Here is a 26,503-nt window from a genome sequence, read left to right as displayed (position 1 = left end):
ATCTTTGATTCTCTTATGCAGCAAGTTCTCAGAGTATCAAACAAAAGGCAGAAAGTGAGACTACCTAGCAGCTCTAATAGCATCTTCCTTTCCATGACATGCTTTTAAAATATGTATATAACCATCAACTGACAGCAAAACTGTGTGCGAATTTCTGTTGTTGCTAGTTCTGTTCATTTGTACTAAGTATAGTTTTCACATTGCCCCTGCAATATTATTCCAGATTCTGCTTTAGATTATCGGGGGGGAAGGGAAGAGAAGAGGGAGAGGGAAGGGAGGGTGATAGTTAGGTTTATGTCCGCTACAGTGAAGTAAAAATAGGTAATATAGTCTTCATAAAGTTCAAAATCTTGTCCTGTCCCAAGCTGTTAGATAAAACAATATAGCAAAGATACTTGCCCAAACACTCTCATGTAAGAGTTTGAAAAACAGTTGCAGTGTAGAGAATTGATTTTTCTTTTTCCTGATCTGAAAAAAATTTAGTTCCTAGTTCTAGAGCAGATCAGTCTTGACTGCCTCTCTGGCAAATTTAAGATGCACCAAACAACTGCAACGGTAGTGAGGAAAGCAGAGTGTAAGGGACAATAAACAAAAACAGGACAAAAGCCTTGCATGTTCTATTTAAAGTGACTTTATTAAAACATTTGTAATATAAAATGTGACCAAGTACAATTGTTCTGTAAGAATGTTTAATAAAAACATATGAAAGAAGGAGGAGCATCAACTTTTGTCAAAGCACAGGAAAAACCTACGAGGATAAGTAAAAAGTTCTGCAGCATGTTCTACCATCTGGTCCCAATGTGTATTAGGGTAGAGTTAGCCAATGGAAGAGACAGACAGCCCAGGTTCTTCTTTAAGAAGCTTTAATGTGTTTAGCAGAGATTTAAAAGAACACTCCTCAACAGTAAGAGATTTTGCTTTAAGAGCTACAAATACCAAAGTAAGGTTAGAATGCATATCTTTAGGTTGGATTTAAAACTTCTCAATAGCTGAATGTATAGAAACTTAGATTCATTGGTAACTGTAAAACCCAGGGTTAGCATTTGTCAACTTTGAAAAGAAGGTGCAAGTCAGTACTAATTATACACCTAAAGAATTTGTGCTAAAGCTGCTTTAAGCTATATTAATGCTGGATGCCTGTAACAAATCCTAAAAAGGTCAGCTAGGAAAAAAAACAGCAGAAAAGTTTAGGCCAATAAAAACAGAAGTATTTTCTGAACTGCTGAATGCAGAGACAATATCCATGAATTACAGTAGTTTGTACATCCCAGCAAGGATGTAAAGAAGCTCTTAGAATTCTATAAATAAGGCTATGCAATGACCTATACTCTGTGGCTTTCCCTCTTTAGCTAAGAAACCTTTTAAGAAAACACTTACTAGAAAAACTGGAGGTGTGGGTTGTTTTTTGGTTTTTTGTTGTTGTTGTTGTTGGTTTTTCTCCTGACAGCTTATAGCTTTTTCCTTGATCAAGAAATAAGATATAGTGCTCTATCAGCATACAACGCTTGTTCAAAGCAAGCAGTACACCAATTTGAGGCAAGACTTTTCCGGGACTTTAAAAACTCTTCCTGCAACAGGCTTGCATTATGCAGAAGAAAGTCCTGCAGCATCCAATTCTGCACATTTAACTGCCATTGGCAGTTAACCAAATGTCAAATGCTAATGCACGTGAAGCCTGGCACAATTATGGTCTAGTAGAAAGTGACTTTCTTATAGCTTTGGCTTGAACCCATTAGACCCATTTAGAGCCCTAGGTTTTGCCCTCTACCTCAAACCAATGCTATGGGATGATTGCTGAGGTAAAGGGAAAGGTCAAACCTTTGGCATTGCAGCAGACCATTCACTGGTTGTGCGTAGGGGGAATTAAGGCTTCAAGGTGAGGTAAACACAGTGAGAGTCAGTGTGTAAATCATGCTGCACTTCAGAGAAGCAGATCCAAACGACATCCAGTCTTGTTCTCTACATTTAAAACACCAAGCAAGGTTCATTCAAAAGTAGAACTGGAGGCAAGCCTGCTGAGGGCCACCCAGAGATGCTACTTTGCATCTCGGGAACAAATGTAACCCACGCCCTGAATGCTGAAGAGAATGTACCCACAAGGAGAAAAAGCACCAAAGTTGATGAGTCCTTGAGTCGATAAGCTGCTTAAAAAACAAAGAAGCCTTATACTGCTACCACCCGCCATGAACATAGTGTTTTCCTGAAACAAAGGTAATCTACGCTCCAGCAATTGGCAGTGCTGCACTTCCAGCACTACTGTTACTAAAAGTTATGTTCTAGCAAGGAGGCAGTGAAATCTTTAGGCTTATGTTCCCTGAAGACAGTTTCTCTCATCCATTAGAGTTTTCCTCCACACCCCCCCTCTTTTTTTTTTCCTCTTCAATCTTTAATCCAAAGACCAGAAACACTTTTCCTCCCCCGCCAGGTCTCTTTCCTACACCCTTCTGGCTATTTTAGGAGATATGTAGGGTACAAACACAGTGTTTCTTTGGATCTGTCATTTTGGCAATGCCTTTGTCCTCTTCAAAAGAGAAATGTTTGCAAATAAGTGGTACAAAAGTTACACTCAAACTAAATGAAATACAGAAATTATTTCAACTCTTCCGTATGCTGATTTTTCACACCTTTTTTGCTAGTTATTTGAAGTACAGAATTACTTGTTTATTTGGAACCATTGTGTGTTCTGTGCTATTACTTACAAGCCAAGCTAGCAAGATTTCAATTGAAAATAGCGACTTGTTTCTGTAGGTTCCATTTCAAGGATGTGGAGTCTCATCTGTTTAACATATACATGGTAACTTCCTCCATCTTCTCAATACAATAACTACAAAAAAATTTTAACAGATATTTAAAAAAATCCAAATGAGACCACACTTCTATCACTGTTTAAAAACCAAAAACGCATCTGGTATTACAAAAGTTTATACAAAGGCAACATTTAAGATTTTGAAAGTTACTTCTAGAAAAAGACACAGATGCTAGTAAATTAACATACAAGGAGAAAATGCTCCACTCCTTCCCCAAAATTAGTTTGAACTATTTTGAAGCATCTTCTACCAGTTGTCTAGAAAATCAAAGCCAGTCTTCAAGATAACATTGCCTGTATTACTCTGCAAGAGAAAAAAAATATATATATATTGAAGGCGTGATTGTTAATTATGGTATTACAAACTCAGTACATGATTGCCTATCTACAAAAAAAAGCTTAAAATGTTGTCTGCCAATATTTCAAGTTCTTCACCTTGCTCTAGGACACCTAAGGAGCTACACCAAAAAATACTAGACATCAGGAAATGCTCATAACAAGAAGAAAAAAAAAAAAGGCAATTCCAGTTAAGAATAAAATTCTTGTGGTGGTTTGCAGGCAAAAGGTTCTTTATTCCCTTGGAATAACCCATAAAGATCCACTTTTAGTGGGAATTGCAGAGAGGGGAAAAAATAGAGAATGTAAGCATCACTAATTCAAACAGACTGCCTGTTACAATGACAGTTGGTTGTTTTCAAAAAATTACATCTCTTAAACTTTGTTGACAAGTTATTTACTTGGCTATCAAGAACATACTTATTCCTGCAGCACTTCACTTTTAGCTATGAGATTTAAGGTGATCTTAATGTTCAGGAACACTCTTCAGAGGAGAGGCCTGGGTCTCTGGATTCTCTTCCCAGAAAAGGAGGCAAATTCTCTCATACTACCTTCTCTGTTTACATTTTGATATAGGAGGACTGTTTCTGCATGGAGGGAAAAAAACAAAAACAAAAAACAAACAAACAAACCCCCCACAGGCTTTTCAAACTATTTCAATTAGCTAGAAAATGTTCACACCAAAATTAAAACTGCAACAAACGATTCATTTGTATGTAATCGTGCCAATACCTTTAACTACAAATTAAATAACTACTGCAGGCATAATTTGCCACAATACTGTTAAAGAAGCTTAATTTCTTAGCTTAAAAAAAAAAAAAAAAAAAAGTAAACCTAGGGCTCCAAATACTGAAATGGCTTAAGTAATATTCACTAGTAAGTGTTGGCATTTACATCACTGTCAAGCGTTTAACCTCAGACTGCATCTTTCTGACCGTACACGATATGGTTTGGAATTTAAACAATCACTGATGTGAAAATAAGAGAGTTTAAAACAAAAAAATCATGGCACCATTATGTGACATGCTTAAGGCGTACAGTAATAAGTCAGGCTTATGCCAGAGTGTAATGCCACAGATTCCAAATAGAACTGCAAAACTTTTGTTTAGAGAACTACTTCTCTACTTCAGAGTTTAGACTTCATATCTCTTCCTTTTCTTTCCCTCACCATGTCATATCCTGCTGTTCCCTTCTTCTCACAGATCAGCATCTGCATTTGGAATAGCTCCAGTTGGCTATTGAGCTGTTTAAGGTTATTTTTTATTGTTGTTGCTGTTTATAAAAAAAATGAGAAGGCTAATTCTGGAAGCTCATTCCATTTCCATTTTGGACTTTAAAAGAAAACATATCTGAAAGCAAGCCAGTTGCTTGGGAGAAAGCACTGAAAGTGGCTGTTGGGCTCCTGCTTTAAAGAGCTGAGAAATTAGTTTACAATTTACTGCTAGGCTGACTATGCCTAAAGAGGTATCCTAGATTCTAGTTTATCTACTTTCAAGTTAAGCTTTTTGCAAAAAGTGTTTTGCTATTTCATGAGAAAAAGTCTTTAATTCTTATTTGATATGGTAAGCTCTCTACCCTAAACTGTTAGGTAGCTTGCTGTCAACAAGACACTGGATGCCCAATCAGTGTTTCTGGCATTATATTTAAATGATGCCATTATCCTACAAACATTACTATACTGAAAAAATACTTGATAGAAAGAGACAATGGGAGTTAACATGTTGATTAAATAGACTCCTCTAAATCTGCAGGGCAAAAAGCCAGCAAGCTTAGCTATGACTTAATGCTTTAGGGAATCCCCAATCTTCCAGAGCGACCTTTTCAGATTTCAATGTGCTTTATGCTCTTAAATTTAAAGAATAGTGGATTTAGCAGTCCTTACCTGTCCAGGAATTTGTGGATCTGTAAGTATAATACCATCAGTATCTTCACTGGTTGTCCTAGCAGGTGCCAGGTCCCGTGGTGGGTCAGGAAGAAAGAAGTCATCTAAAGAACTAGAAGGGAGTTGACTGGGTCGAGGTTTTTCCCATTCTAGAGATGCAGAAGGTAGACTAGGGGTGACAGACTTCTCTGGTTTAGTTATGCTGGGCTTCTCTGCTTTTGCTATCTCCTTTGGAGTAGCCTCTTGTCTGTAGAAAGAGGGAAGGGATTTCTCTCCTTTTTCCATGGACTTGATCTGGCTGGGGGTCAGTGACTGGAACTCAGATTTGTCTCCTTCAAACTTCGAGCGCTCTGCATTTATCTTCCAGAAGGAGGACTCCTCTTCCTTTCTGGATGCTATTAGCCCATCAGAGCCAGGGGTCTTATTAGCCTGAGAAGATTTAGGAACTTGGACACCAGGTGCTGCTTTAACTGCCTGCCTCTGTTCATTTTGCAACTGGGTACCACTTTGTTCTTGTATGGACAGAGATGCAACACTGAACTCCATCTGACTCTGTTCAGATTTAAAGAAAAATAATATTTCAAATACCTTCACAAAGAAACAGTTCCAACTTCTGATCTGCATGCACATAGATAACACCTTTGCCAATGACCAGACAGCTCCCAAACAGCAGATGCCACAGCAAAATTGACTTATTTTTTCCATAAACATCTACCTTTCTAGCTACATATATATATATTATTGTATTTGTACATTTAAAAAACTGCAAGTGAATATATATGAATATATATATACATATATATAAATAAAAACTGCAAGTGAATGCAAGAGTCCTAGACCTGCTGTAAACTAGTCAGTTGGAGGGAAAGTATATTTGAGTTATATAGTGCCATTCAAGATAGCAGTGCATGGCACAGCTCAAAAACATTAGAATAGATGTGGATGTATTTTGAAGGCTATAAGTGTTGTACATGATACAATTAAGCAAAAAAGCTTTACAGTGTAGTTGAATAGGTGGTCTTCAATGATGGACTTTGAAATAGTGGGCTATGTGTTACAACTCCATCTAATTTCAAGATAAAGAAATGGATATAATGGGTATATATAAACAAGTAGATTTTACAATTCTAATGCCCCTCTGAAATAAGAGGCAACAACTCCAGCAGGACCAGTTCTACACTTATTCCAGAGGTGTGGGGTTTTTTGCTTGCAATGAGGATAGCTGTACTCATTTCTTAGAAATGACACTGGGTCAAGGAAGTAAGTGACCACAGCTAAAGCATGAGATAGATCTTGCAAAAGTCACCCCAAAGTGGCTAGTACTTCAAGAAGCACGTTCATTTTATATACTACCACTTCACTACGCTTGATTGCCAACTAGTTTGAGACCGTTTAGACTAAGAAAGGTAAGCTTTTATGCCACCCTGAGGAACACATAAACACTACTGTATTCAGGAAAACAGCACCATAGCAAGTGTCAGAAAGGAACAACATCATGTCTAGTATTTTGCTGGGGGGGCTGGGGGAGGACAGAGGGAGGGAAGAAAAAAAATAAACAAACAAACAAAAAAACCCCCAAATACTGCAAAAAAATTACATTTGAAGTTAGAGTTTCTGTGTTGCCATTAAGGGCTTGACTAGTTTTGAAAAAGTATGGAGGACAGTTTCAAATGCTAGCTTTTACTACAAGCTAGTAATAGTTACTTTTAAACGTCATTACAGATTTTGTGACAAGATGTTGTTCCAGTTCTACTTCATTACCTGGTCTTTCTTGAATAAGTTAGTAGACACTATTGAACTTTAAGTCTAGAACAAGTCCTAACTGCATCACATTTTCATTAGAAGTGTCTGATCCCAAACTCTACATTACTGCACATGCACATGTCCCTTTGAACTTTAGATCTAGCAATTCTTGCACACCTATTATTTAGTACTTAGATACTTCTCAAAGTGCAAATGTTAACTCAGCAACTGATTATTTATAAAACAAATTTGCTTTGAACAAGTGGGCAGCTGACTACACAACTAATTCATGGATTACCATATGAAATTTCTAAAGCATTAGACAGTGTTAGGTATTTTCCCAAGTTTATAGGCAAGGAAGGATGCAGCTCTGCATTTTCATTAAGAGAGTATACTGTGTTACCAAAGGATGCAGAACATAAGCCGTGAGTAATTATAGCTCTGCTAGAATAAGGCAAGTGCAAGGATATGCACAACTCTTACCAAATATCTCAACTTCCTCCCCCTTCTCCCCAAATAAGAACAGAAATTGAGCACTTCAAAAAAAAAAAATCCCCTAAAAATCATGAGCAAATTAAGAGTAGGAGATTTTTCCTTAGATAAATTCTGCATTCACAATCTATGAAATGGTGTTGAGGATTATTCACAGTGACAGCCATTCCCTATATTAAAATATACAGATTTATTTCTCTAAGCTCACTTGGCAATGCTATCGAATAGAGATTTACCACCCTGAAGTTAAGATGCTTTAAGACTTCAGAATTGATAAAATCCCAGCTTAAAACAAACAAACAAAAAACAATAATATATACAACAGACCAGTATTTCCCCAGTATACAAGGGGAAAAAAAAATAATTTATATAAAGGAATTTATGCATCTTGGAAGACCTAAGTACCTCATATGTAGAAATTAAAACAGTGCTACTTTCTGTCCTCAAGTCTTCCTTCTATTGACCAACCTGTCCCACTGCTAACACCAGAGATGGCAATAGCTAAGGCCGTCACAGCAGCAGCTAGTTTCACTGAAATGATTTTCTCCCACCCCAGCTCAAGAGAGAGGGGATGCAAGTGCCCAGGGGATGAAAGGACCATTAAGGGCCCAATACTATTGGAATAGCATCAGAAACAAAATCTGAGGCTAAACGTTGATGGAAGGGAAAGCAGGGGTCTGTTAGAACAAAAATTAGGGAAATAAAAAAAAAAAAAAAAAATCAACAAAAGCTGACAAGATGACTGTCTTTCAATGGCAGCAAGAGACACAAATAAAGTTATGCCTCATGGAAAATTCTTGTGTTGTGGAGCAGAAGCCACTTCCTGTGGTCATGTTTTCAGTTCTTTCACGTGGGTCTAAATGTCAACTTAGAGGTCTGGTCTGAAAGCAGCAAACTGCTTCTAGTGCCGAGATGAGTGGCCTCGCAGCTCAACCTCAGGTGGTTTTACCCTCTCCAACCCACCTGTCAATGCATGTTCTCAAGGAGCTGCACTCTCTGTCCTTACAGGATGGATACCTTGGGGTACGGAGGGGAGCTGCACACATTTTTGTATTCCCACAGGATTGTGGATGAAGCAGTCATCCTAACCCCCAACTGATCTTTGGCAATAGCGTACCAAAACAGGACTATAGTTTGAGTAGTTTAAGCATTCAGATTATTAAAAAAAAAAAAAAAAAAAAAAAAAAAATCAAACTAGAACGAGACTTTTGGTTTGAAAAGGAGAAATACCTGCTGTTCAGTTTGGGTACAGCTTCTGTATTTTTGCTCTCAGTTCTTGGAAACTTTTGTCTTTCAATTGTGAAAAAGTCTTCGAATATTCAATAGTTTGCAGTATACCTGTTCCATCTAAACTAAATCTACTTCATCTAGTTTTGAAATGAAGAGTGAGCCTAATCTTTCTTAGTCAATCTCCAAAATTCTATTCAGTGCAAGTAAAAAGATAAAATAAAATGAATAAAAGGAAGATGTAAAGATAGAGCAAAACAGTATTTTCAGGCAGAATAAACCCCAAGTCTCCATTTTTTTTTAATCCTACCCTTCTGGTCCCAGACCACTGCAGGGGTTAAAACAAGGTGAGCCTAGGTCTTGGCTCACCTCTCTAATAAATAAAATAGATGTAATATTCAAATTGTAGTTTTTAAAAAGTTGATTGAAACATTCCATCTTTCCTTAAAAAGATCATACTAAGTAAGGTATTTATGAATTTTATTTATTGGACTTAAAGTTTAGATCTAGTTTAAGTCTTAAGGGAGGGATAATATAACAAATCATAATACTATCTGTATTATATATTATCTGCATCACTATCTATTCATGGCAAACAATGTATTCTAAAATAGAGACAACACAACTTTAAGAACCTAATGGTTTAATAATAATGCATAAAGTCAGGTCTCAGTTCATAAGCTCTGTACTAAAAAGCAAGATGACCACAAAGAACTTAGGAACTTTTTTTAAGCATCTTATTCACTCATTGGGAATGTGTAGTATTTTACTAAACAGACAAGGTAGCAGAGCCAAAACAAATTGTTTTGCTTGGCAGCCTCAAAAATCTAAATTGTTGAGACAAAGACAGAAACACTGTCAAAAACAGCTTGTTTTAAGCACAGTCTGATATATGCAGAGGTAAGAAAGCCGAGTTTAAAAAATATAATATATATATATATATACACACACACACGTATTTAGAAGATGACTTTGGTTTGCCAAATGGTCAAAAGCAAAATAAGTATGGGACCCAAAGTAGCTGCAGTTTTTGCTTTGCTTCCTATGCACCAGGTGATCTTGACAAGAATCAAGAAGAAATCCTTAGGTCAGCAGAGACCAATTGCAAGGACAAAATTAGAGCAAACTCCTCAAAATAACAAACTAATTTTGGTCCATACACAATGACAGTGCAAAAGATGCAAAACATGTAGCTTCAGAGGAAGTTTCATGATTTACTATTTTGTGATATGAACTACAATCTAGTTCTGGACATGAGTTTGTCACTCTTACAGACAATATGAATTTGCTCCAGCTAACCAGTATCTGGTGTGTGAATGATTTTATGCTCAAAACCAGCTATCCACAGATTGATGCAGGCAATTGCATCTGTGGCCGAGAACACCTGGCCATGCAGATTAAAATAAACCTTGAATACCAGTACTATCACCATAATTTATTTTTTTGCTCAAGAACTGGTAGTCAACAGTAGTCTGACAGCAATATTTTTAAGATATCCATAGTCTAGACAGGTAAGGAAAAACCCACAACCCGAGGCATCACTTTTCTTTCCTTCCAAGGAAACACTGCTATTTATGCCAACTTGATAAAAAATATTATTGAATTATAGTTTGTAGCAAACAATTCTAATATCAGGCTGTTAAGGAAGCAGGAAAAAAATTTTGTTTCTGCCACTTTCTATTTATATACATATATAAATATAATGTAATACAATAAATATGTATATAAATATATATTTATTATAATTATATACATATATATGAATGACTTGTGCAGAGAATAATATTGAAGACTGTCTTTTAGTTTTAGCCCTTGGATATAGGGAATACAGTTTGCAGACAATGTTTACAAGTACAACATAATTTGGCTATTTTTCTTTATAAATTTTTGGTGGGATTAGATCATTCTGTAGAAACAGAAATAGGGAGACAAGAACCACAGTACTGAATGGGATTTAAGCATGAAGTGCTTTTTTTTCCTCCTCTTCCCCCCCCCCCTTTTTTTTTTTAAACACACCTGGAAGGTTTCACTTTTCAAAAAACATCTGAGGGCCTGTTACAAGTAGGAGAGGTGAAGGAAGAAAGACAAGGTACAGAGGACTCTAAACACACAGGTAGAGCAGTTGTGAAGGTAACAAAACCAACATATTTTTAGATGTACGTGTCAATTTTAAAGATTTTTGGAATAGAATTTGTTTTAATTAATAGCAGGAATTGGAAATAGATTCCAGTTTACTCCCATTCTGCTCTGTGCTTTCAGTGTGTTAACTGAGGTTGCAGACTGAAGTTACGGTATTTTCTGTCCCCTAAGTTAATTAAAAACAATCAAAGTTCTGAGTTCAGGAAGAGTTACAAAGAAATTTAATTTGCAAAAACAGGCATGATCTTTGTTTTCCATTTATATCTCGGGGTTTGTGCTGAGTGTCACTGAATTTTTAGTTCAAACAAACCAAAAAAAAAACTTCAAAGGCTAAATTCAGCCAAAACATCAGCTTTCATCTCACTTAAACCCAAAGCCATAAATAGTGCCCTAAATTCACAAACCTGCTTTAGCTCCAGTTAAACAACATAACCTCACATTTCAAGATGCATTATTTCTACCAGCACGCCACCCATGAACCAAATCACTCCATCCAAGTCAATCGCTAGTTAAAGTGTCAGTTTACTTGCAGTGCCACAAGAACTTGTTGCTTTCCTAATAGTTTTCCTTTTAAGAAGTGCTACAGTTTTCTATTTAAAATATTAGGTCTTTCAAATACTGTCTAACAGCTAGCTCAACAATTTACATTGTACTTCTGCTTTGTTTGAGCATTTAAAAGTAGAGGTAGGACAAGAATTTTAAAGTAAACACACATCAATAGCTAAAAATTGTGGAGATACCTGTATGAATGTTTGCCACATTCTGAACTACTTAATCCTATCTCCCATTTGTGTTTAAAATAAGAATACAGAAAGTTTACTTTTGAATTTTTTTTTTTTTTTTTTTAAGAACTTTTAATATACAATTCTCTGGTTAGTTTGACAGCCATGGAATTAGGGAATTCATTGCACTAATTACTGTGAAGTAGTATCTGTTAGCATTGCAAATTTTTCTAATTCAGTTTGTCCAGTACTCCTAATTTTTCATCAATAGTAAGGCTCATTTCCAGCTATGGCCATCAGAATAAACTGTCCTAATGATAACCCACAAGTATAACAGGGATTTTTGATAGGGAGAAGTGTTCCCTGGAAGATACCTATAGTGAGTACACAGTGAACATCCTTACATAGCTGTTAAAATCATCTGAAAAGTAGATCTTTAAGTTCCCTGGGATCAAGGAATTTCAAAAGACAAAAACAAACAAAAAAAGCCCACCCCAAAACCTGTATGTATGCATTCCAGTAAGTGGCCCAACATCCACAGGAAGTGTGTGTACCACAGGTCTCTAAAAAAAGAACTGTACTTTGTTTTTTTGAGTATACTTAAATATGGATTAAAGTGTCCGCTTTGGTAAACTCCATGCTACTATCTACAGGAACTCCTCAGCCTTTTTTTTTTTTTTTTTTAAATAACCAGTAGAACATAAAGAAATCTAGCAGTGCATTCATAAGATTCTTAAACTTTCCAAATCATTATCTACAGAAGTTTCAAGGACTCATATTTTTAAAATCAGTACCATACCTAATCAACTGAAATCAACATTGTTGTCATTGTTAATAGCTGAGAGAGGCTCCAATATGTAGTGATCACACCCTCCTCTCTTCTCCAGGCTCCTGCCTAGCCTCTTAGTTTTCCTAATGTAAATTACAGACAAATATCATTTTGCTACTTTATAGTTTTCTTACAGTCTGAATGATTAAAAAAAAAAGTCAAGCTTATTGGTTTTCCTCTTTTCAATCTCTGCTTTCTCCTTCTCTGCAAAAGTAGAAACCTTAAGTGTCACATTCTGTACCTTGGGTAAGCCAAAGTACATTCATATGAAGCAGCAAAATAATAGAGGAATTCCCTCATAACAGCAATAATGCACAAAGAAAAAAAAACACCCCACAATTCTGCATGAAAGAGTTACCAGAGAAAAGAGTATCATGAAAAGAATAACCCACCATGAGGCAGAGCTAATGAGCCTGGCAAGCTTCAAATAACAGAGGGAACAGATCTGGCTTTCAACATGCTGAACACGTATTATAAGGTATCAACCTTATTAAACAAGCCCACTTAAGTGCTCTTCATTGTTTCCCCAAACTAGACTGACTGGCTGAACAGAAAGTATCCTTGCCCAATAACTCGTGGAGAAATTGCATTCCAATATCATCTTATTAAAGTACTGCTTAGGGAAGAGATGAAAGAGCAAGCATGGAACAAGATATAAACCTTAAGAATGGGAAGAGTCAGCAGCTGAAGGATTCAGCTGCAAGATGACTGAAACAATGGGAGGCACTGGGGGGGGGGGGGAACAAGAGGAAGAACCCACACAAACCAACCAACCCACACCCCATAAGGCCAGACAAAACGGATTCTCTAAAGGTTTGCACAAGGAAAAGGTGATTCAAGTTTTCACTCCACAGCTGAAGCACAGCTGTTCTCTCTGATCAGCAGAGAGGGAGTGGGTAACAGAAAAGCACAGCTTAATTAGCTGAGGCAAGCAATTATCACCAAAGTAACTCCCCTCCCGCCCTGACTTTTCTGCAGCAGTCATAGGACTGGTTCCATATCATTCTGCAATCCTCCCTCCATTAAAGAAAAACAGGAAACTGGAGCATCTGTCCATTGCACTTCTTCATTTTGAGACACTAGGAGGATGGTAAAAATATTCTTAATCAGCAAGGGATAAGCCACAGTTTGGGCTGCAGAAAACTTCCCTAGACATGCAAGCATTTAGATGAAAAAAACACTACCAGTTAAAGTCCCTTTGACTGTAAATGTATCACATCACGGATCACTAATTAGACAGTGTATTACAGGAAGTTCAAGTATTCAGAAGTTATTAAATCATATCAAGGTAGAGCTTAGATATATGATTACAGCTGCAGCATTCCTCAGATTGAGTTTTGGTTTTGCCCCAAGAAGTATGGGAGACTGCTATGGTAACTTAGCTGACTCCAACATGTGATTTAGTTCACTTTATTGTCAAAGAGTTCCACGCTCTTCTCACTACTATTCTTTTCTTGACAGCTGCACTCAAGTACACCCACACTAAAAGCCTCTCTAGTATTATACTAAAACCAGTGGCTTCTTCTAAGGGTCCTGATTAACAAGTTGGGAGAGCATGACTTAGCTGGGCTTGACAACCTCTTCAGGCTATGTATGCAGTTCCCATGGCAAGGACCCCTCCACTACTCCATTGGTACCTGAACTACCACAGCTTACAAGAGTTTTAAGGCAAATCAGGATTGGCAATGGTTGCTTTCAAACTGCTGCACTGTACGCTGCAGGGATCCAGGAGTCAAGATCAAGTTATGGGTTAATTGGCATCTGCCTAGTACAACTGGGGTACACAGGCAGTGACCTTGAGCACAAAAGGCTGACAACACTTTTAGGGTTGGGTCAACTGAATTAAGTCAGTATTCACTGGCATTTCCAGAAAATTACTTTGCATTAGGCCTAGATTATATTCATAAGCTCACAGATGATATCTACACAGTTCAAGGGCAAAAAAAGGATAATAAAAAAAAGCATCTTTCTCTGGCAGATAAAGTCAGAAAACCAGAAGTCTGAAACCGTGATTAATTTAACATTCCTACCTGAGAGAGGTACTGAGCTGTGTTTTTGTCTCCATGTTTTCTTTAACAAGAAGGATTATACTTGATTCACCAAAGCATGGTATGACTGTTTCCTCATACTGCAATTTCACAAAGATGGGGAATTCTGGCTTTATTTTAGCTTTATAAGAATCCCATTGTAAATAATGCTTTAATAAAACATCAGAGAGAGTGTAAAGCAGAAAAAAAAAAAAAAAAAAAGAAAGAAACAGCCCACAGAAAAGCAAATAATTTTTGAAGAAGCTGCTCTTTGGAAAGGAAACAATACAATGCTTCTAGCATAGCCCGCATTTAGCAGGTTTCATTACAGTCTAATACATAACAAGATGAAGTGTAAGATAGGCTTTAAAAAAAAAAAAAGGGGTGGGGGGTGGGGGGGGTTGCTAGATACCTGTACCTTTCTCACCCCATCCCCTAACTACTTCATTCTGACTTCAGAAGTGCAATTCAATTATGCTTATACAATACCTGATATGTATTTAAGATTAAACTTCCTTTCCTCACTAAACACAGAAAACTGTTTGGAAAGCTTACAATGAAAAATATTTAGTTTGGAGCAAACCAGTTCTACATCTGCACATGGTGTCAGAACACTGGTTCATAAAGTACCTTTTGTGTTTCTGTTGACATAAATTGAAGCACACCAGTCAAGTTTCATTTGCAGCATGGTCACTTTACAAGGCTCTCATAGAATAAAGGTGACATTAGTGTATCAAATCTCAAAATGAAGGTAATATAAAAGCACAAGGAACAGGACCAAACAACAAACCAACGTTAAAAATAGAACTGCTGCATATTTACCTTTGTTTCCCAGGAGAAAGGAGCCGAGTGTTCATCTTGCCAAGTTATGTCCTGAAATAAAATTGAAGAATGACTCTAAAAATCAGAAAAGCAGCCCACTTTGCTCAGGAGCATCATACAGATGAAATTATGTTCCACTGCTGAAAGCATAACAACCGCCACCACAAAACTAGCTAACAAGTGATAGCACTACTTAAAGCGTAATCAGTAACATATATAAGACTGACGTAAAGCAAGTTCTCTGAGAGAAGTATTACCAATTATTACTGTAGTTTAACCTATAAAATAAATGAAGCTTAACCTGGTGTAAACCTCCTGAAACAGTTTCTCTACAAATAACTTTGAAACATATTTTATTTCCAATTTTCTACCACAGCCACACACACAGGGATAGAATTAACTAGAGCAGGGTCCTTAGGGAAATAAAGTTCTGTTTTCTCCCCTGCGCAGACTGAGCGTCTGTGTGGAACTAGGCAGTCACAAGACAGCAAAGCAGACGCACATCTCTCAATCCAAGTCACAGCTGGATCTGACGAGATGCATCATGATGCACTTTAATTATCAGTCTGAAAAAAGTATGCTGTGCTGTTTAAAGAACAAAATAATGTTAAGAGTAAAATTGCAATCCAAATCCAAGCAGTACCATTCTGGGAATGCACAGCCAAGTTCCACAACTGATCAGCAGCTCCAGTCATAATACTGCAGAAGAACAGTCAGGAGTTTATTGACAGATGTGCACACATTTTTGTTTTCTGCTGTTTTTTAATGATTACTGTATTTCACTTTTATTACTAATGGAGAGCCAGTATCAGTAATAGAAAATTCCTTTGCAACTTTCAAAGAAGCTATTTTTCTGAAAATAATCCCAATTTGAGAAATTTAGATAATCTCTTTTTACATGGCATGCCCTCCAGAAATGCATGCAACTCACATCTAGAATGAAGAGGTTAAAAAATAGTTGTTCATGTTTGTTCATGGCTTGCAACAAAATGACTGCATTTTCAATTCTAGTCATGGATCAGACCTATTTGTATACAGGGTGTTCATGCTGGTAGAGGTATGACATTGCTCTTGCCATCACAGTAAGTCAGGGGAGACAGAGTGATGGATGGAAGGACAAAAGCCTGAAGTAATCATGCACAGGGAAAGAGAGGACAGGACAAAATCTGGAGGGTTTGTTTCACACTCCTATGTTTAAAGTAAGTACAGAACTAGACTATGTTTTAAGCAAACTATGGCATAGGAACCCCCAAAATTACCATGACTGCCCTTCTCTTCATATTTCTTACCTCTATATAGGATTACATTTCTCAAAGATACCTGATAGCATTCTCCTCATCTGCTGTCTCTTATTTCACCCTAGGCAGATTTTTTTTTTGGCCAAAGGCTATGAAATCACAGTTACAAGTACCAACTCCTAAACATGAAAAGATATTAATCTCAGACTATCACTTATCTGTGAGACAGCTATAGATACACAGAGGGTTTTTAAGCAGCAAAGTCTTTGTAGTATGAGAGTGATCCTACACTCCTGTCTGGAGATATAAAAACAAGAGTTCATCTGCCTAACTCTTCACTGGTCAAGATCTTAGTATCTAAGGTGAGGACAGATAAAAACACTTTTGAAACCAGAAGAACTGGGCAGATCAGAGACTGTCTAAAATGAAAAGTCTGAGCTCTGTTGGATTACACATTCTGACCAAAAAGGAAGTTTGATACAGGAAAGTGTAACGCTAGGTTCTCTCACTGCTAGGAAAAAGATACTCAGATTCATTACTATTTAAGGGAAACAACGTGAGTAAAGTCTGCCTTTTACTTACTGTTCTAATATCTATCAGTATTTGCACTGTGGAGCACTGCTGACCACATGGGAATGTCATATAACTTAGGTGGGATATCTTACAGCAGGTGCTCCGTCAAATTATTTCAAAACCATTTTAGGACTGTACCCTTTGCATCCGAAATTAATGGAATTTGCACCCTATTTCTGAAGCATCCATGACAGGAATCACAGTCGAGGAGGAAACAGAGACTGGAACTCTTCATTCAGCAAGCCTGGCCACCACATTAACTCTCACAAACTTGAGGCAAGACTGTAATCCTTCTGTCTACATGGGGTCTGGATGAATTAGTACACAACTAACCATAGCAACAGAGAACAGAAATGAAGTCCAGCAAAAAGTGCAACACTCCTATGTGCTGTCACACAGCTTTAAAGTTCCAGACACGCTGGCATAGCTGTCAGCTGATTTTACCTAAGGAGTTTAAACAGAATTCTGATTTCTTGTCAGAAGGCTCTGGCTGACTCATTTGCTACTGCAGCTGAGACAGCCTCTCACTGTTCACAAGGAGTACTTGCTGGAGAGCAGGGGAAAAACTGATCCCAGTAATAAACTGGGACAGACCACAGGTCAGCTAACTTTACAGGTATGGTTAGTTTAAACGAGCTCCTATTGACCATTAGACATGGTGCTGCAGTGAAAAACAACAGAAAACCTTGCATTGGTAACAAGCAGGCCACACTGTAAATCCAAATATTCCTTGTAGATTAAAGGACTGTGAACATCTCTCTTATGAGGAAAGACTGAGAGAGCTGGGCCTGTTTAGCCTGGAGAAGAGAAGGCTGAGAGGAGATCTTATCAACGTGTACAAGTATCTGAAGGGAGGGTGTCGAGAGGATGGGACCAGACTCTCTTCAGTGGTGCTGAGCGACAGGACGCAAGGCAACGGGCACAAACTGAAACACAAACAATTCCATCTGAACATGAGGAAAAACTTTTTCACTGGGAGGGTGACAGAGCACTGGAACAGGTTGCCCAGAGAGGTTGTGGAGTCTCCTTCTCTGGAGATATCCAAAACACGCCTGGACGCAATCCTGTGCAACGTGCTCTAGGTGACCCTGCTTGAGCAGGGGGGTTGGACTAGATGATCTCCAGAGGTCCCTTCCAACCTCAGCCGTTCTGTGATACAGATCCATTTGCAGGACATGCAAAAGAGCCATGAACCAGTTTTAAATCTGGAGGTGAGCAAAGAACATCATCATACTGGACCTGGGACTGCCACTTCATTAATTTCGTGTACTTAACTATAGACAACATTGGGAGTAAACACCTCTTCACCTAAAATTGTGTACCTTCTTAACTCAGCAAGGACATTGCTGCTAGCAGCCCTGCTGACAAAAGGCTGCCTGAAGAGGGATAGAAAAGTACCATGTAGAAGACACAGCAAAGATGTAAGGGTGCCATACACCCAGATAGATCATTTCCTATAGAATGGAGCTAATTAGCTTTCCACTCAGTAGAATTCAATGTCTTCTCAACTGCCATCGAACTTGTTGGCATATAACCTCAATATCCAGCTTAGGTAGACAAAATGGTCCTAAAACTAATTAATGATAATTATTCCAAAAAATGGAAGTAGCAGACACTCATTATATAAGAGCAGTTCCCTGAAAGGGAAGCAGCACAGATTTTTCTTCTTAAAAGCATGATTCATTATATCACAGGAAATATGCCACAGGAGACCTCAGAGCCAGTAGTTCTGATAAGCTTTGCCCAGGTTCAGGATCCAGAGGATCTAGCAATCTCTTTTGTAAGACATGGTTCAAGGATACAGAGCTTCAGCGAGTTAATGACTGTCATTATTGGAAGTTTATTTGAAGCTAAAACCAAGTAGACAATTATAAGGTTCTGCCTACTGTTAGGGAAGTGAAGTTTGTGGCTTCCATATCTTATGGCCTCACGCAGAAGGCACGGAGGGGACCAAGCGAGCAGCAGCAGAACAATGCTGTACAACAGCTCCTGTCTGATGCACCCAATTCATGTTTATCGCCAACAAAATCTGCAATATCTGAGAGATAATCTTGTCTTCTCTACAACAAAGAAATTCTCACATGTTTGAAGAAAATAAGAAGAAAGGCATAAACTACTTCAATATCCACGAAAGTGAATTATGAGTGGAAGTTTTAGAGAAAAAGCTTCAAGGCTATTTATCATCCACATGCATTAGAAGAGATACATATCTGATCAGCTTTTGTTTTCAGCACACAAAGCTTTCTTCCAGAAAGAAGCCAAATAAATAAACCTTTGTTCACCAGTTTTAAAGAACCAATTTAAAAGAAACTGTGCCTCATGCAGTATATTTCATAGGGGAAAGAAAGAAAGGGAAAAAAAAAAAAAAAAGACACGAACAAAAATCTGGTCACACACTTGACTCCAGCAACCAGCTGCAGAATATACACATATATACATAAATAAAAATCACAAACTATGTTTGCTACATGGAGGGCAGCTTGTTGCAAAACAGCATCAGAATTTCTAAATGGAAAACACTGGTGGAAAAGTGCCAGCATATCTGACATAGGCACCACTCAGAGCAGCCAACAGCAGCCTTGCAGTCACAAAACCACCAACAAATGGGTTCCCATGCTCGCAAATGCATCTTAAAAGCATTATCAGAACAGGACTTTACTAGTGATTGTGATTTAACTGCACTCAAAAGGTGCACAGCATTTTCATTTCTTTTGAAAGCATAAATCTTTAATAGGCCAAGCATAAAGGTTATTGCTATACTGAAAATTTGCTGCTTTAAAGCCTTTTAAAGTAGGAGATAAAAGGGTTAATCCTTTAGCTTGATGACAAAGTTCTTAAGGCTAAGCAAAAGAAATTCTGTATGTACCTTCAGGTAAATAAGTGAAGCTTCCCTATTAAATGATGATGGACAAAGCTCGCTGAACTCTCTGTTGTCTTTCTTCTACACAAACTGTTTAACACTAAGTTACATGGCATTATCGTTAACAAAAAAGTTTACCTATGTGATATCCAACTCTTTGAGCTGTTCAGTACCTCTCAAATACTTAATATCCCTTAAAAAAATTGGGGAAAAACAAACAAACAAAAACAGACCTTAATTCTGTGCGTGTTTCAGACACATTTGGATTAAGAAGGATGGTAGTGAGAAAGGCAGTGAATTTGTTGTGAGATAAATATCTGAACTATCTTCTACTGAACTAAGTGAGGAGAATCCAGGGGCATCAACTAGCATCAGATCAGATGCTAAACACAAGCGAACTATTACAGAGATCAAAAAGATGTTTGCCTTTCATACACTGTTGTTTTTCCATCTACTTTCCTAAAAGATGGCTCGTACTTTATAGTATATTTCAAAAGTAACCCATTCAGGTTACATTTATATTCCCTCAAATTCTATTTCCAGATTTTTCTCTGCTCAGTTAACCCCATTTTCCATACCTACTTCTCCATTTAAGCCTAACACTTGTATCAGCAATTGAAGGCTTGCTGGGAAAGAGAAAGTTCCTCTTGAAGGCTGCAGCATGCCAAGAGCCCTCAGCCAGAAGGCCTAGACTGTCTAGACACATGCAAAGACAGTGAAGCAACAGTCTCCTGCTGCTAGGCCCACATACAGATAAGAAGCCATTTAATCTTCAGCAGACTAGGAGGACAAAGATTCTTTCATGTGGGGTTTAGCACTTATCTTAAATGACCCTATTAGCCTGGAAGAGATTAAAATATATACATGGCCCAGACCACACGACATGAAAACAGAACCAGATAGAGAGAAGAGATGCTGGGTTTCCCTAGGAGTAGGTGTCAGAGAATGGCAAGGTCTATACCCTCATCAAGTGGAGGAGATACTACCCATTAAGGTGATTTAGTCTCAAGCCTGTCTTAACTCAGAAGTCTTACCTGACATTGCAAGGCTAATGGTGGACATGTGATTGGCTGCTTTTAGTAATTACATGCATCCTTACCACAGGAGCACGGTGGACAAAGGTAGACACCCAAGTGTCCTGTGTTCCACCATCTCTGTTCTTTGTGGTATGGAAACACTGCTCAGGGAATCAGAGAGCTTGATTCCTGTGCTTCTACCTCTCATAAAACTTTGCAACTTCTTAAAATACCCTCAGTTATTCATGCTACTTTTTACTCTGCCGTCTCACTGTCAAATGCAGATCTTGTTCAGCTCTGGAGTCCTGGCACCTACCTTCTTCAGAAACTGCATTCACAGTTCTGTGTTTACACAGCTTCCACTATTAACTTAGTGACTGGCAATGCTGCAGTGAGGATGAGGTAACCAAAGAAGAGGAACAGTGGCACTCAGTTAACTCGAGGTATTTGCTGAGAGTCATGCATGGTGCTACAGCCATTCTAGGCCTGCAAAACAGCTGGATCATGAAACAAATCTGGATGACATTAGGGGCCACAGAAGACTCATCTATTTTTGTCACAACCTTCCAGCACAGATAACATACTGAAAGATGCTTTGAAAATGTAATAGATGCTTATGCTTCAGAAACTTAGTTCTGGGCTAAAAGTTCAAGAAATCAGCTTGGTGTTAGAAAAGTTATATGGAAAAGGGTGGAAGGAGAAAGAGGGAAACAATTGCCCAGAGATACAAGACCACTAAATACATTCTCTGTACCAGCTTGTGAAAGTGGTCACACGTATGAAAGTGCGACTGAAACGATAAGAGTTCCAGCCTGGTAAATCAACATTTTCAATATTCATCCTCATTTTGCCTTCTCCCAAATTCTCCAGCGTACATGAGGAAAAAGAGATTAACTTTCCATGCTTATGCAAGCGCAGCTAGATCACTATGGATTTTAGCATTAGTTGACACAGAAGGTCAGCAACGCTTCTGTCATTGGAAGTGTGGAGCTTCTGGAGCAGGTGCCAGCCAGCAAGAACACTGTCAGACCAGCATACTCACACTGTAAAGGTTGCGGTATCGGTCAGTGATTTTTGGTACACAGGCTACTCTACTTTCTTGGCTCATGATACTCTACACTAAGATAAACAGACAGTAGCCAGGACGAGTCTAACTGCCCTCTGAGCAAGTGCTAGGTGACTGTGGTATGTGCAGCAGTTATGTCTTACAAAGATTGCAGAAGCATGACTATTAGCAAACAGTTACCTAAGCCTCAAAGTGATCTGGCATTAAAAACAGAGGGAGAGAACCTTCTTCACATGCCAGCTCTTTCAAGAAATCCTAGATGATGAATTAACCAACACAAAATATGCCAGCTAGTTTTTATTAGTCTAAGATCACTGATGGTGGTACCAAATTAGAGAATTTAAGTCCTGGCTCTGGGCACTACAGTAAGATCATGCAAGGCCACTGAGGAGGGAGTGATCCGATGTTCCTCGCTTGCCTCCCTCTCTTTTGGCTTTACTCAGATCTCCCTAAAAGTATTGTTGTAATCTTTTGAAAGAAAAGCTGTAGTATCAGTTGCTTCATAAAACACAATAGAATTGTCAGCTGGATATGTAACAAACTAATATGTAGAAGTTTCTTCTCCTTGTACGCAAATAACGACTTACATGAAGCTGTACTGACTTACGTGTACAGCAGAAGCATTTCATTTGTTTCTACCTAAAGCAGAAAGTAATAAATAGTAAGCTAATAAAATCACAGAAGATGAGAACTAGATTCTTTATACAAAATGCCTCCTGCTAGGGACCTTTGCCTCTACCCTGCAAAAACCCAAAACTTGCTGCAGTATCTTGGCTCTGTTTAGATAAGAGAGCTTGTAAAACTGTTTCTCCAATTCTGGAACTCAGCCAAAATATGCTAATGAACTAACTTGGGGCAACTTTTACAATGACTAAACAATTAAAACTGTTGAGGCCACCATAAGTCACTGCAAAGTCCTTATCCTTATGAATACACATGGGGTTTTCTTACAGGACTGCTAAGAAAACAAATGACAGCTTGCGTTGAAGTAAAGATGTGTTATTTCAAATTAAAAAATAAAAATTAAAAAAAATCAAAGTGCTAAGATCTTGCAGGAAGTTATTTCCCTACAGACACAGGCCATAGCTTGGGTACTTTACAAAAGCTGGAGAGGGAAGATAGTGAATTTAGGGGTTGACTGATAGGTCTTGTTTAGAATGAAATAGCTTCATTTTGATAAAAAGGATTTTAAGTTTTTAGGTACCTAAATTCTTAACCACTGTTCAAGAATCAGAATGTTACAGGAAAACATAGGGTTTTCTTCCTTTACAGTTAGCACAGCTATCTCATGATTGGCTGAAATTACAATGGAGAACAGGGGATAGGAAAGGTGTGAATTTACAGTCCAGAGTTTTTGTAGCATTCTTAGATATAGAGGAATTCGCAAGATATAGCAAAAATTCCTTCCCAGTGAAGCAAGAGAAACAAAAGGGAAGAGAGATGTCAGGTGGGGAACACCTTCATGTACCCTTGTTCTGTCAAAACAGATGTGCAGTTGTACAGTTCAGGAAGCTGTCAGATCAGGAGACAGCATGATAAATAAAGCTCTGTAGACAAGGCATTTTCAAGCCTGGAAACCTGAATCGAAATGGCAAGAGACTGGCCCCAGTGGCTCTGTAACAGTAGTACAAGAAGGAGCAATTAGTGAGCCAGGGCAAATGTCCAAGAATCAGGTTAAATGCCAGAAAGGGAGGTGGGCGGGGGGGGGCGGGAAGGAAGCTATCTGATGAGGAGCCAGGAAAACCTCTGAGGCTCAACAGTGCAGTTGGAAGAACTAAAATGGAACTGGAGGTTGCCAAAACGAGTTGAACCCCTTTTCTTCAGAAATAAAATTTATATTAACTTCAGCCTGGAAGCTGAGTCAGTTGAGGCAGATGCTTCCAAAATTAAACACTCTACATCAAGTATTTTGATGAACCGTGCTTTTTTTGGTTAATGGTTACAGAAAGGCTAAGTACAACATGATTTATATCATAGCTGCCTTTTGGGGGAAAAGGGGAACAAGAAAGACTTGCCAAATTTCAGATGGGCTGCCTAGCTGTAGTTTTGTCAAACAGGAAATGACTTTTTCCATGCGATGAAGCACAACAATCTACAGCATGCTTTCTTTCATTCTGGATCCCTATAATTCAAAGCAGAAAGCACAGCAGAGCTGTCTGAGACTGAGGAAGCTGAATGTATTCACTTTCCACAGCCACTAGCCTAAATCCTTCTACAAGAAACTTCAAGTTTAGGTTTCCTTTGAAAGACTGCTTGTGCAACCAAATGTGCTGTCTGCTTCTTTCCATACCTTTTTCCCCCCCAATAATTATGGTCTACTACCAGCAAATACTTATCCAGAATTTCTGTTATCACTAAACACGACTGTATGTTCTCTAACTCTAGATACAGTATGTGCTTATATATAGATATTATATAGATATAGTATGTGCATACTGTCATACTTTTCCAACACATGAAACACCAGCAACAGTCTTCTATCATAAAGCCAGTTAGGAAACATGATGCTGAATATCTATGTGCTTCGAGCACTGCTTACAAATCCTTTTGGTGAGGAGGCCAAAACAAGCGCTATTCAATTCAAATCAGATTGATGTTTCCAAGTGCAGAAGCAGATTATTTTTTTCTGGTAGTAGTCACACAAATTAATTAACAATAGGTCACCTTAAGAAGTTATGCAAACATAATGACAGATATTAGCTCTGTAATTATCCTAAGACTTAAAGAAAAAAAAAGCAGTAAGAGAGATACAGTATCTGAAGAGCACTGTCACTTCTTTGACAACATTAATTGTTAGACTTTGTAATTCAAGGGGTCCAACCTGACTGACTGTTCCAGTCAAGGTACTCTTGTACCTTTGTTTTCCCAAAACTACTGTTACACTACCATTAGGTAGAATAGTCTCAAAAGCTTCAAAATCCATACTTTTTACCATCTATCTTTCCACACCCTGTTTTTCCTGGCACGTAACATGGAAAAGACTGATTTTTTTTAAAGTGTCAAAAATATCAAGAGCTGGAATGTTTTCAATGTTATATTTTTAACTGCCTTTAAAACCGCAAGCAAAAAGGAAGAGATTTAATTCAGTGTAAACATTGCCTGGACTCCATCTGCAGCATGGGATTATTTTAAGAGCTAGCCATACTAATAATCCAAATCACCTTTCAGGACAACTTTCAAAAGGTAGGATACTGGCCTCTCCTGTAAGTCTCTTTTCTGTTTTTTTATTTTTTTTAATAAAATCCCTTTCCAAATTATTTCTAGTTAGCCCAGCCAAACTTTGTTTCCTTCCCTGTTTTCACTACCTAATTCTCTTATTTGGAGTATAACATCCTGCCCTTCTGCTGCAGATACATCGGGGGGGGGGGGGGGAATAAAAAAATAAATAAATAAAGCAAGCGGCTCTCCCATTCATCACCAGGGCAACTCCCCCAGTCGTCAGCGACTAGAGATGCCTGTTCCTTGCCTCGTCTGTTGGCTCCCTAACAAAGCGGAGGCTCAGCTGTAGCAGGCCGGGGCAGAAGGAGCCGCGAAGCGGGAGCAGCACGGCCGCGAGCCCGCGAGGCCCCCCGTGATGGCGGACCCCCTCAGGGGCGCGAGGCGCCGCGCCCGTGCGCGAGCAGTGCCAACGGCCGCCGCCAACGGCCGCGCAGCGGGCGGTCGCGAGCGCCCTGCAAGCGTAACCCGGGCTCCGCGCCCGGGCTCTGACAGCGGCCCGAAGCCCCGGGGCGGCGGTGTCGCCTCTGCCCCCGCCGGGGCACCTCCCCCCGCCGCCGCCACCGCCTCCGGACGGGGCGCGGGGTGCCGCCCCGCCGGGCCGCGCGGGGCCCGCAGCCCTCGCAGCTCCCCGCCGCCCCGCGGCGGTACCTCGTCGCCGAAGTGCACCACCTTCTGGCCCGTGTTGAGGCGGAGGCTGGGGTAGGAGGCGGGCGGCGCCGCGGGCCGGGCGGCGCCGCGGTGCGCGGCGTAGCGGGCCTGGACGTGCGGCTCCACCAGGCACTTGTCGATGATCTCGTCCTGCTGCCGGGGCGGCAGCCGCTCCCACTCGGGCCCGTAGCGCTCGCGGATCCGCTCCTTCTCCGCCATGATCTTGCGCGCCATGGGGCTCAGCGAGGAGAAGTAGCTGAACCGCTTGCGCTCCCGCTCGTCCAGCGGCCGGTTGCCGTTCATCACCGCTGTGCGGGAGGCGGCGATCGCCGCCGCCATGGAGGCCATGGCCACCCCGCCGCCGGCCCCGCACGCACCGAGCCGGGCGCACTCGCACGGAGGGAGCGGGAACCGCCTCCTCCGCCGCCACCTCCCTTCCCTTCCTTTCGCTGCTCCGCTCCTGCAAACGCCGCCTCCCCTCGCTCCCTATAAACGCCGCCGCCGCCGCACCGCCCCCCGCACGCCCCTGCCCCTGCCCTCGCCCGGCGCCCGCGGCGGCCCCGGGCAGCCTCCCCCGCGGCGGCGGCGCCTCGCTCTCCCCCTCGCCGGCCGGGAGCGCTGCCTCCTGCTCCCCGGGGCGGCGGAGGGCGAGGCCGCCACGCTCCCGGTCCCGCTGCCTCGCCTGCGAGGGTGCGAAAGGGAGCTCGGCTTCACCGCAGCCGTGCGCTGCCTGCGGTACCGCGGGCCTCGCCGGGCTCGGGCCGGGCCCCGGCGCGGGGTGGCCGCAGCCGAGCCCCGCGGCCGCCGCTACGGCCGTGTGGGCCCAGCCCTGCCCCGGCCCCTCGCTGGTTTGCACCC

The 26,503-nt window shown here is 40.0% G+C and overlaps 1 protein-coding gene across 2 annotated transcripts; it reads right to left on the bottom strand.

Annotated features, from left to right (window-relative positions):
* Positions 1 to 615: 615 nt before the first annotated feature.
* On the bottom strand, positions 616 to 26,089 carry C3H1orf198 (chromosome 3 C1orf198 homolog). 2 transcript variants are annotated; one of them, XM_067293423.1, is made up of 4 exons: positions 25,646 to 26,089; positions 15,026 to 15,076; positions 5,025 to 5,576; positions 616 to 3,110 (listed from the first exon to the last, which is right to left on the bottom strand). In XM_067293423.1, exons 1-4 carry the CDS (start codon positions 25,991 to 25,993, stop codon positions 3,054 to 3,056), a joined length of 1,008 nt encoding a protein of 335 aa, XP_067149524.1. In that variant the 5' UTR covers positions 25,994 to 26,089; the 3' UTR covers positions 616 to 3,053. The 2 variants fall into 2 exon arrangements, with proteins under 2 accessions (XP_067149524.1, XP_067149525.1); XM_067293424.1 differs by having other exon boundaries at positions 25,667 to 26,089.
* Positions 26,090 to 26,503: the final 414 nt, after the last annotated feature.

The sequence above is a fragment of the Apteryx mantelli genome, chromosome 3, assembly GCF_036417845.1.
Source record: "Apteryx mantelli isolate bAptMan1 chromosome 3, bAptMan1.hap1, whole genome shotgun sequence".
Lineage (NCBI taxonomy): Eukaryota > Metazoa > Chordata > Aves > Apterygiformes > Apterygidae > Apteryx > Apteryx mantelli.
Note: the sequence above shows the minus strand (reverse complement) of the source record. Positions and strands in the feature narration are given on the sequence as shown.

Bases quoted from the DNA above. Each gene is read 5' to 3' on its own strand.
- C3H1orf198 (XM_067293423.1), bottom strand. From the start codon at position 25,993: ATGGCCTCCATGGCGGCGGCGATCGCCGCCTCCCGCACAGCGGTGATG. The intron at 5,577-15,025 runs GTAAATATGCAG...AAATCTGAACAG, and splicing joins CTTTCTCCTGGGAAACAAAG to AGTCAGATGGAGTTCAGTGT. The intron at 3,111-5,024 runs GTAAGGACTGCT...TTTCTCTTGCAG, and splicing joins ATCCACAAATTCCTGGACAG to AGTAATACAGGCAATGTTAT.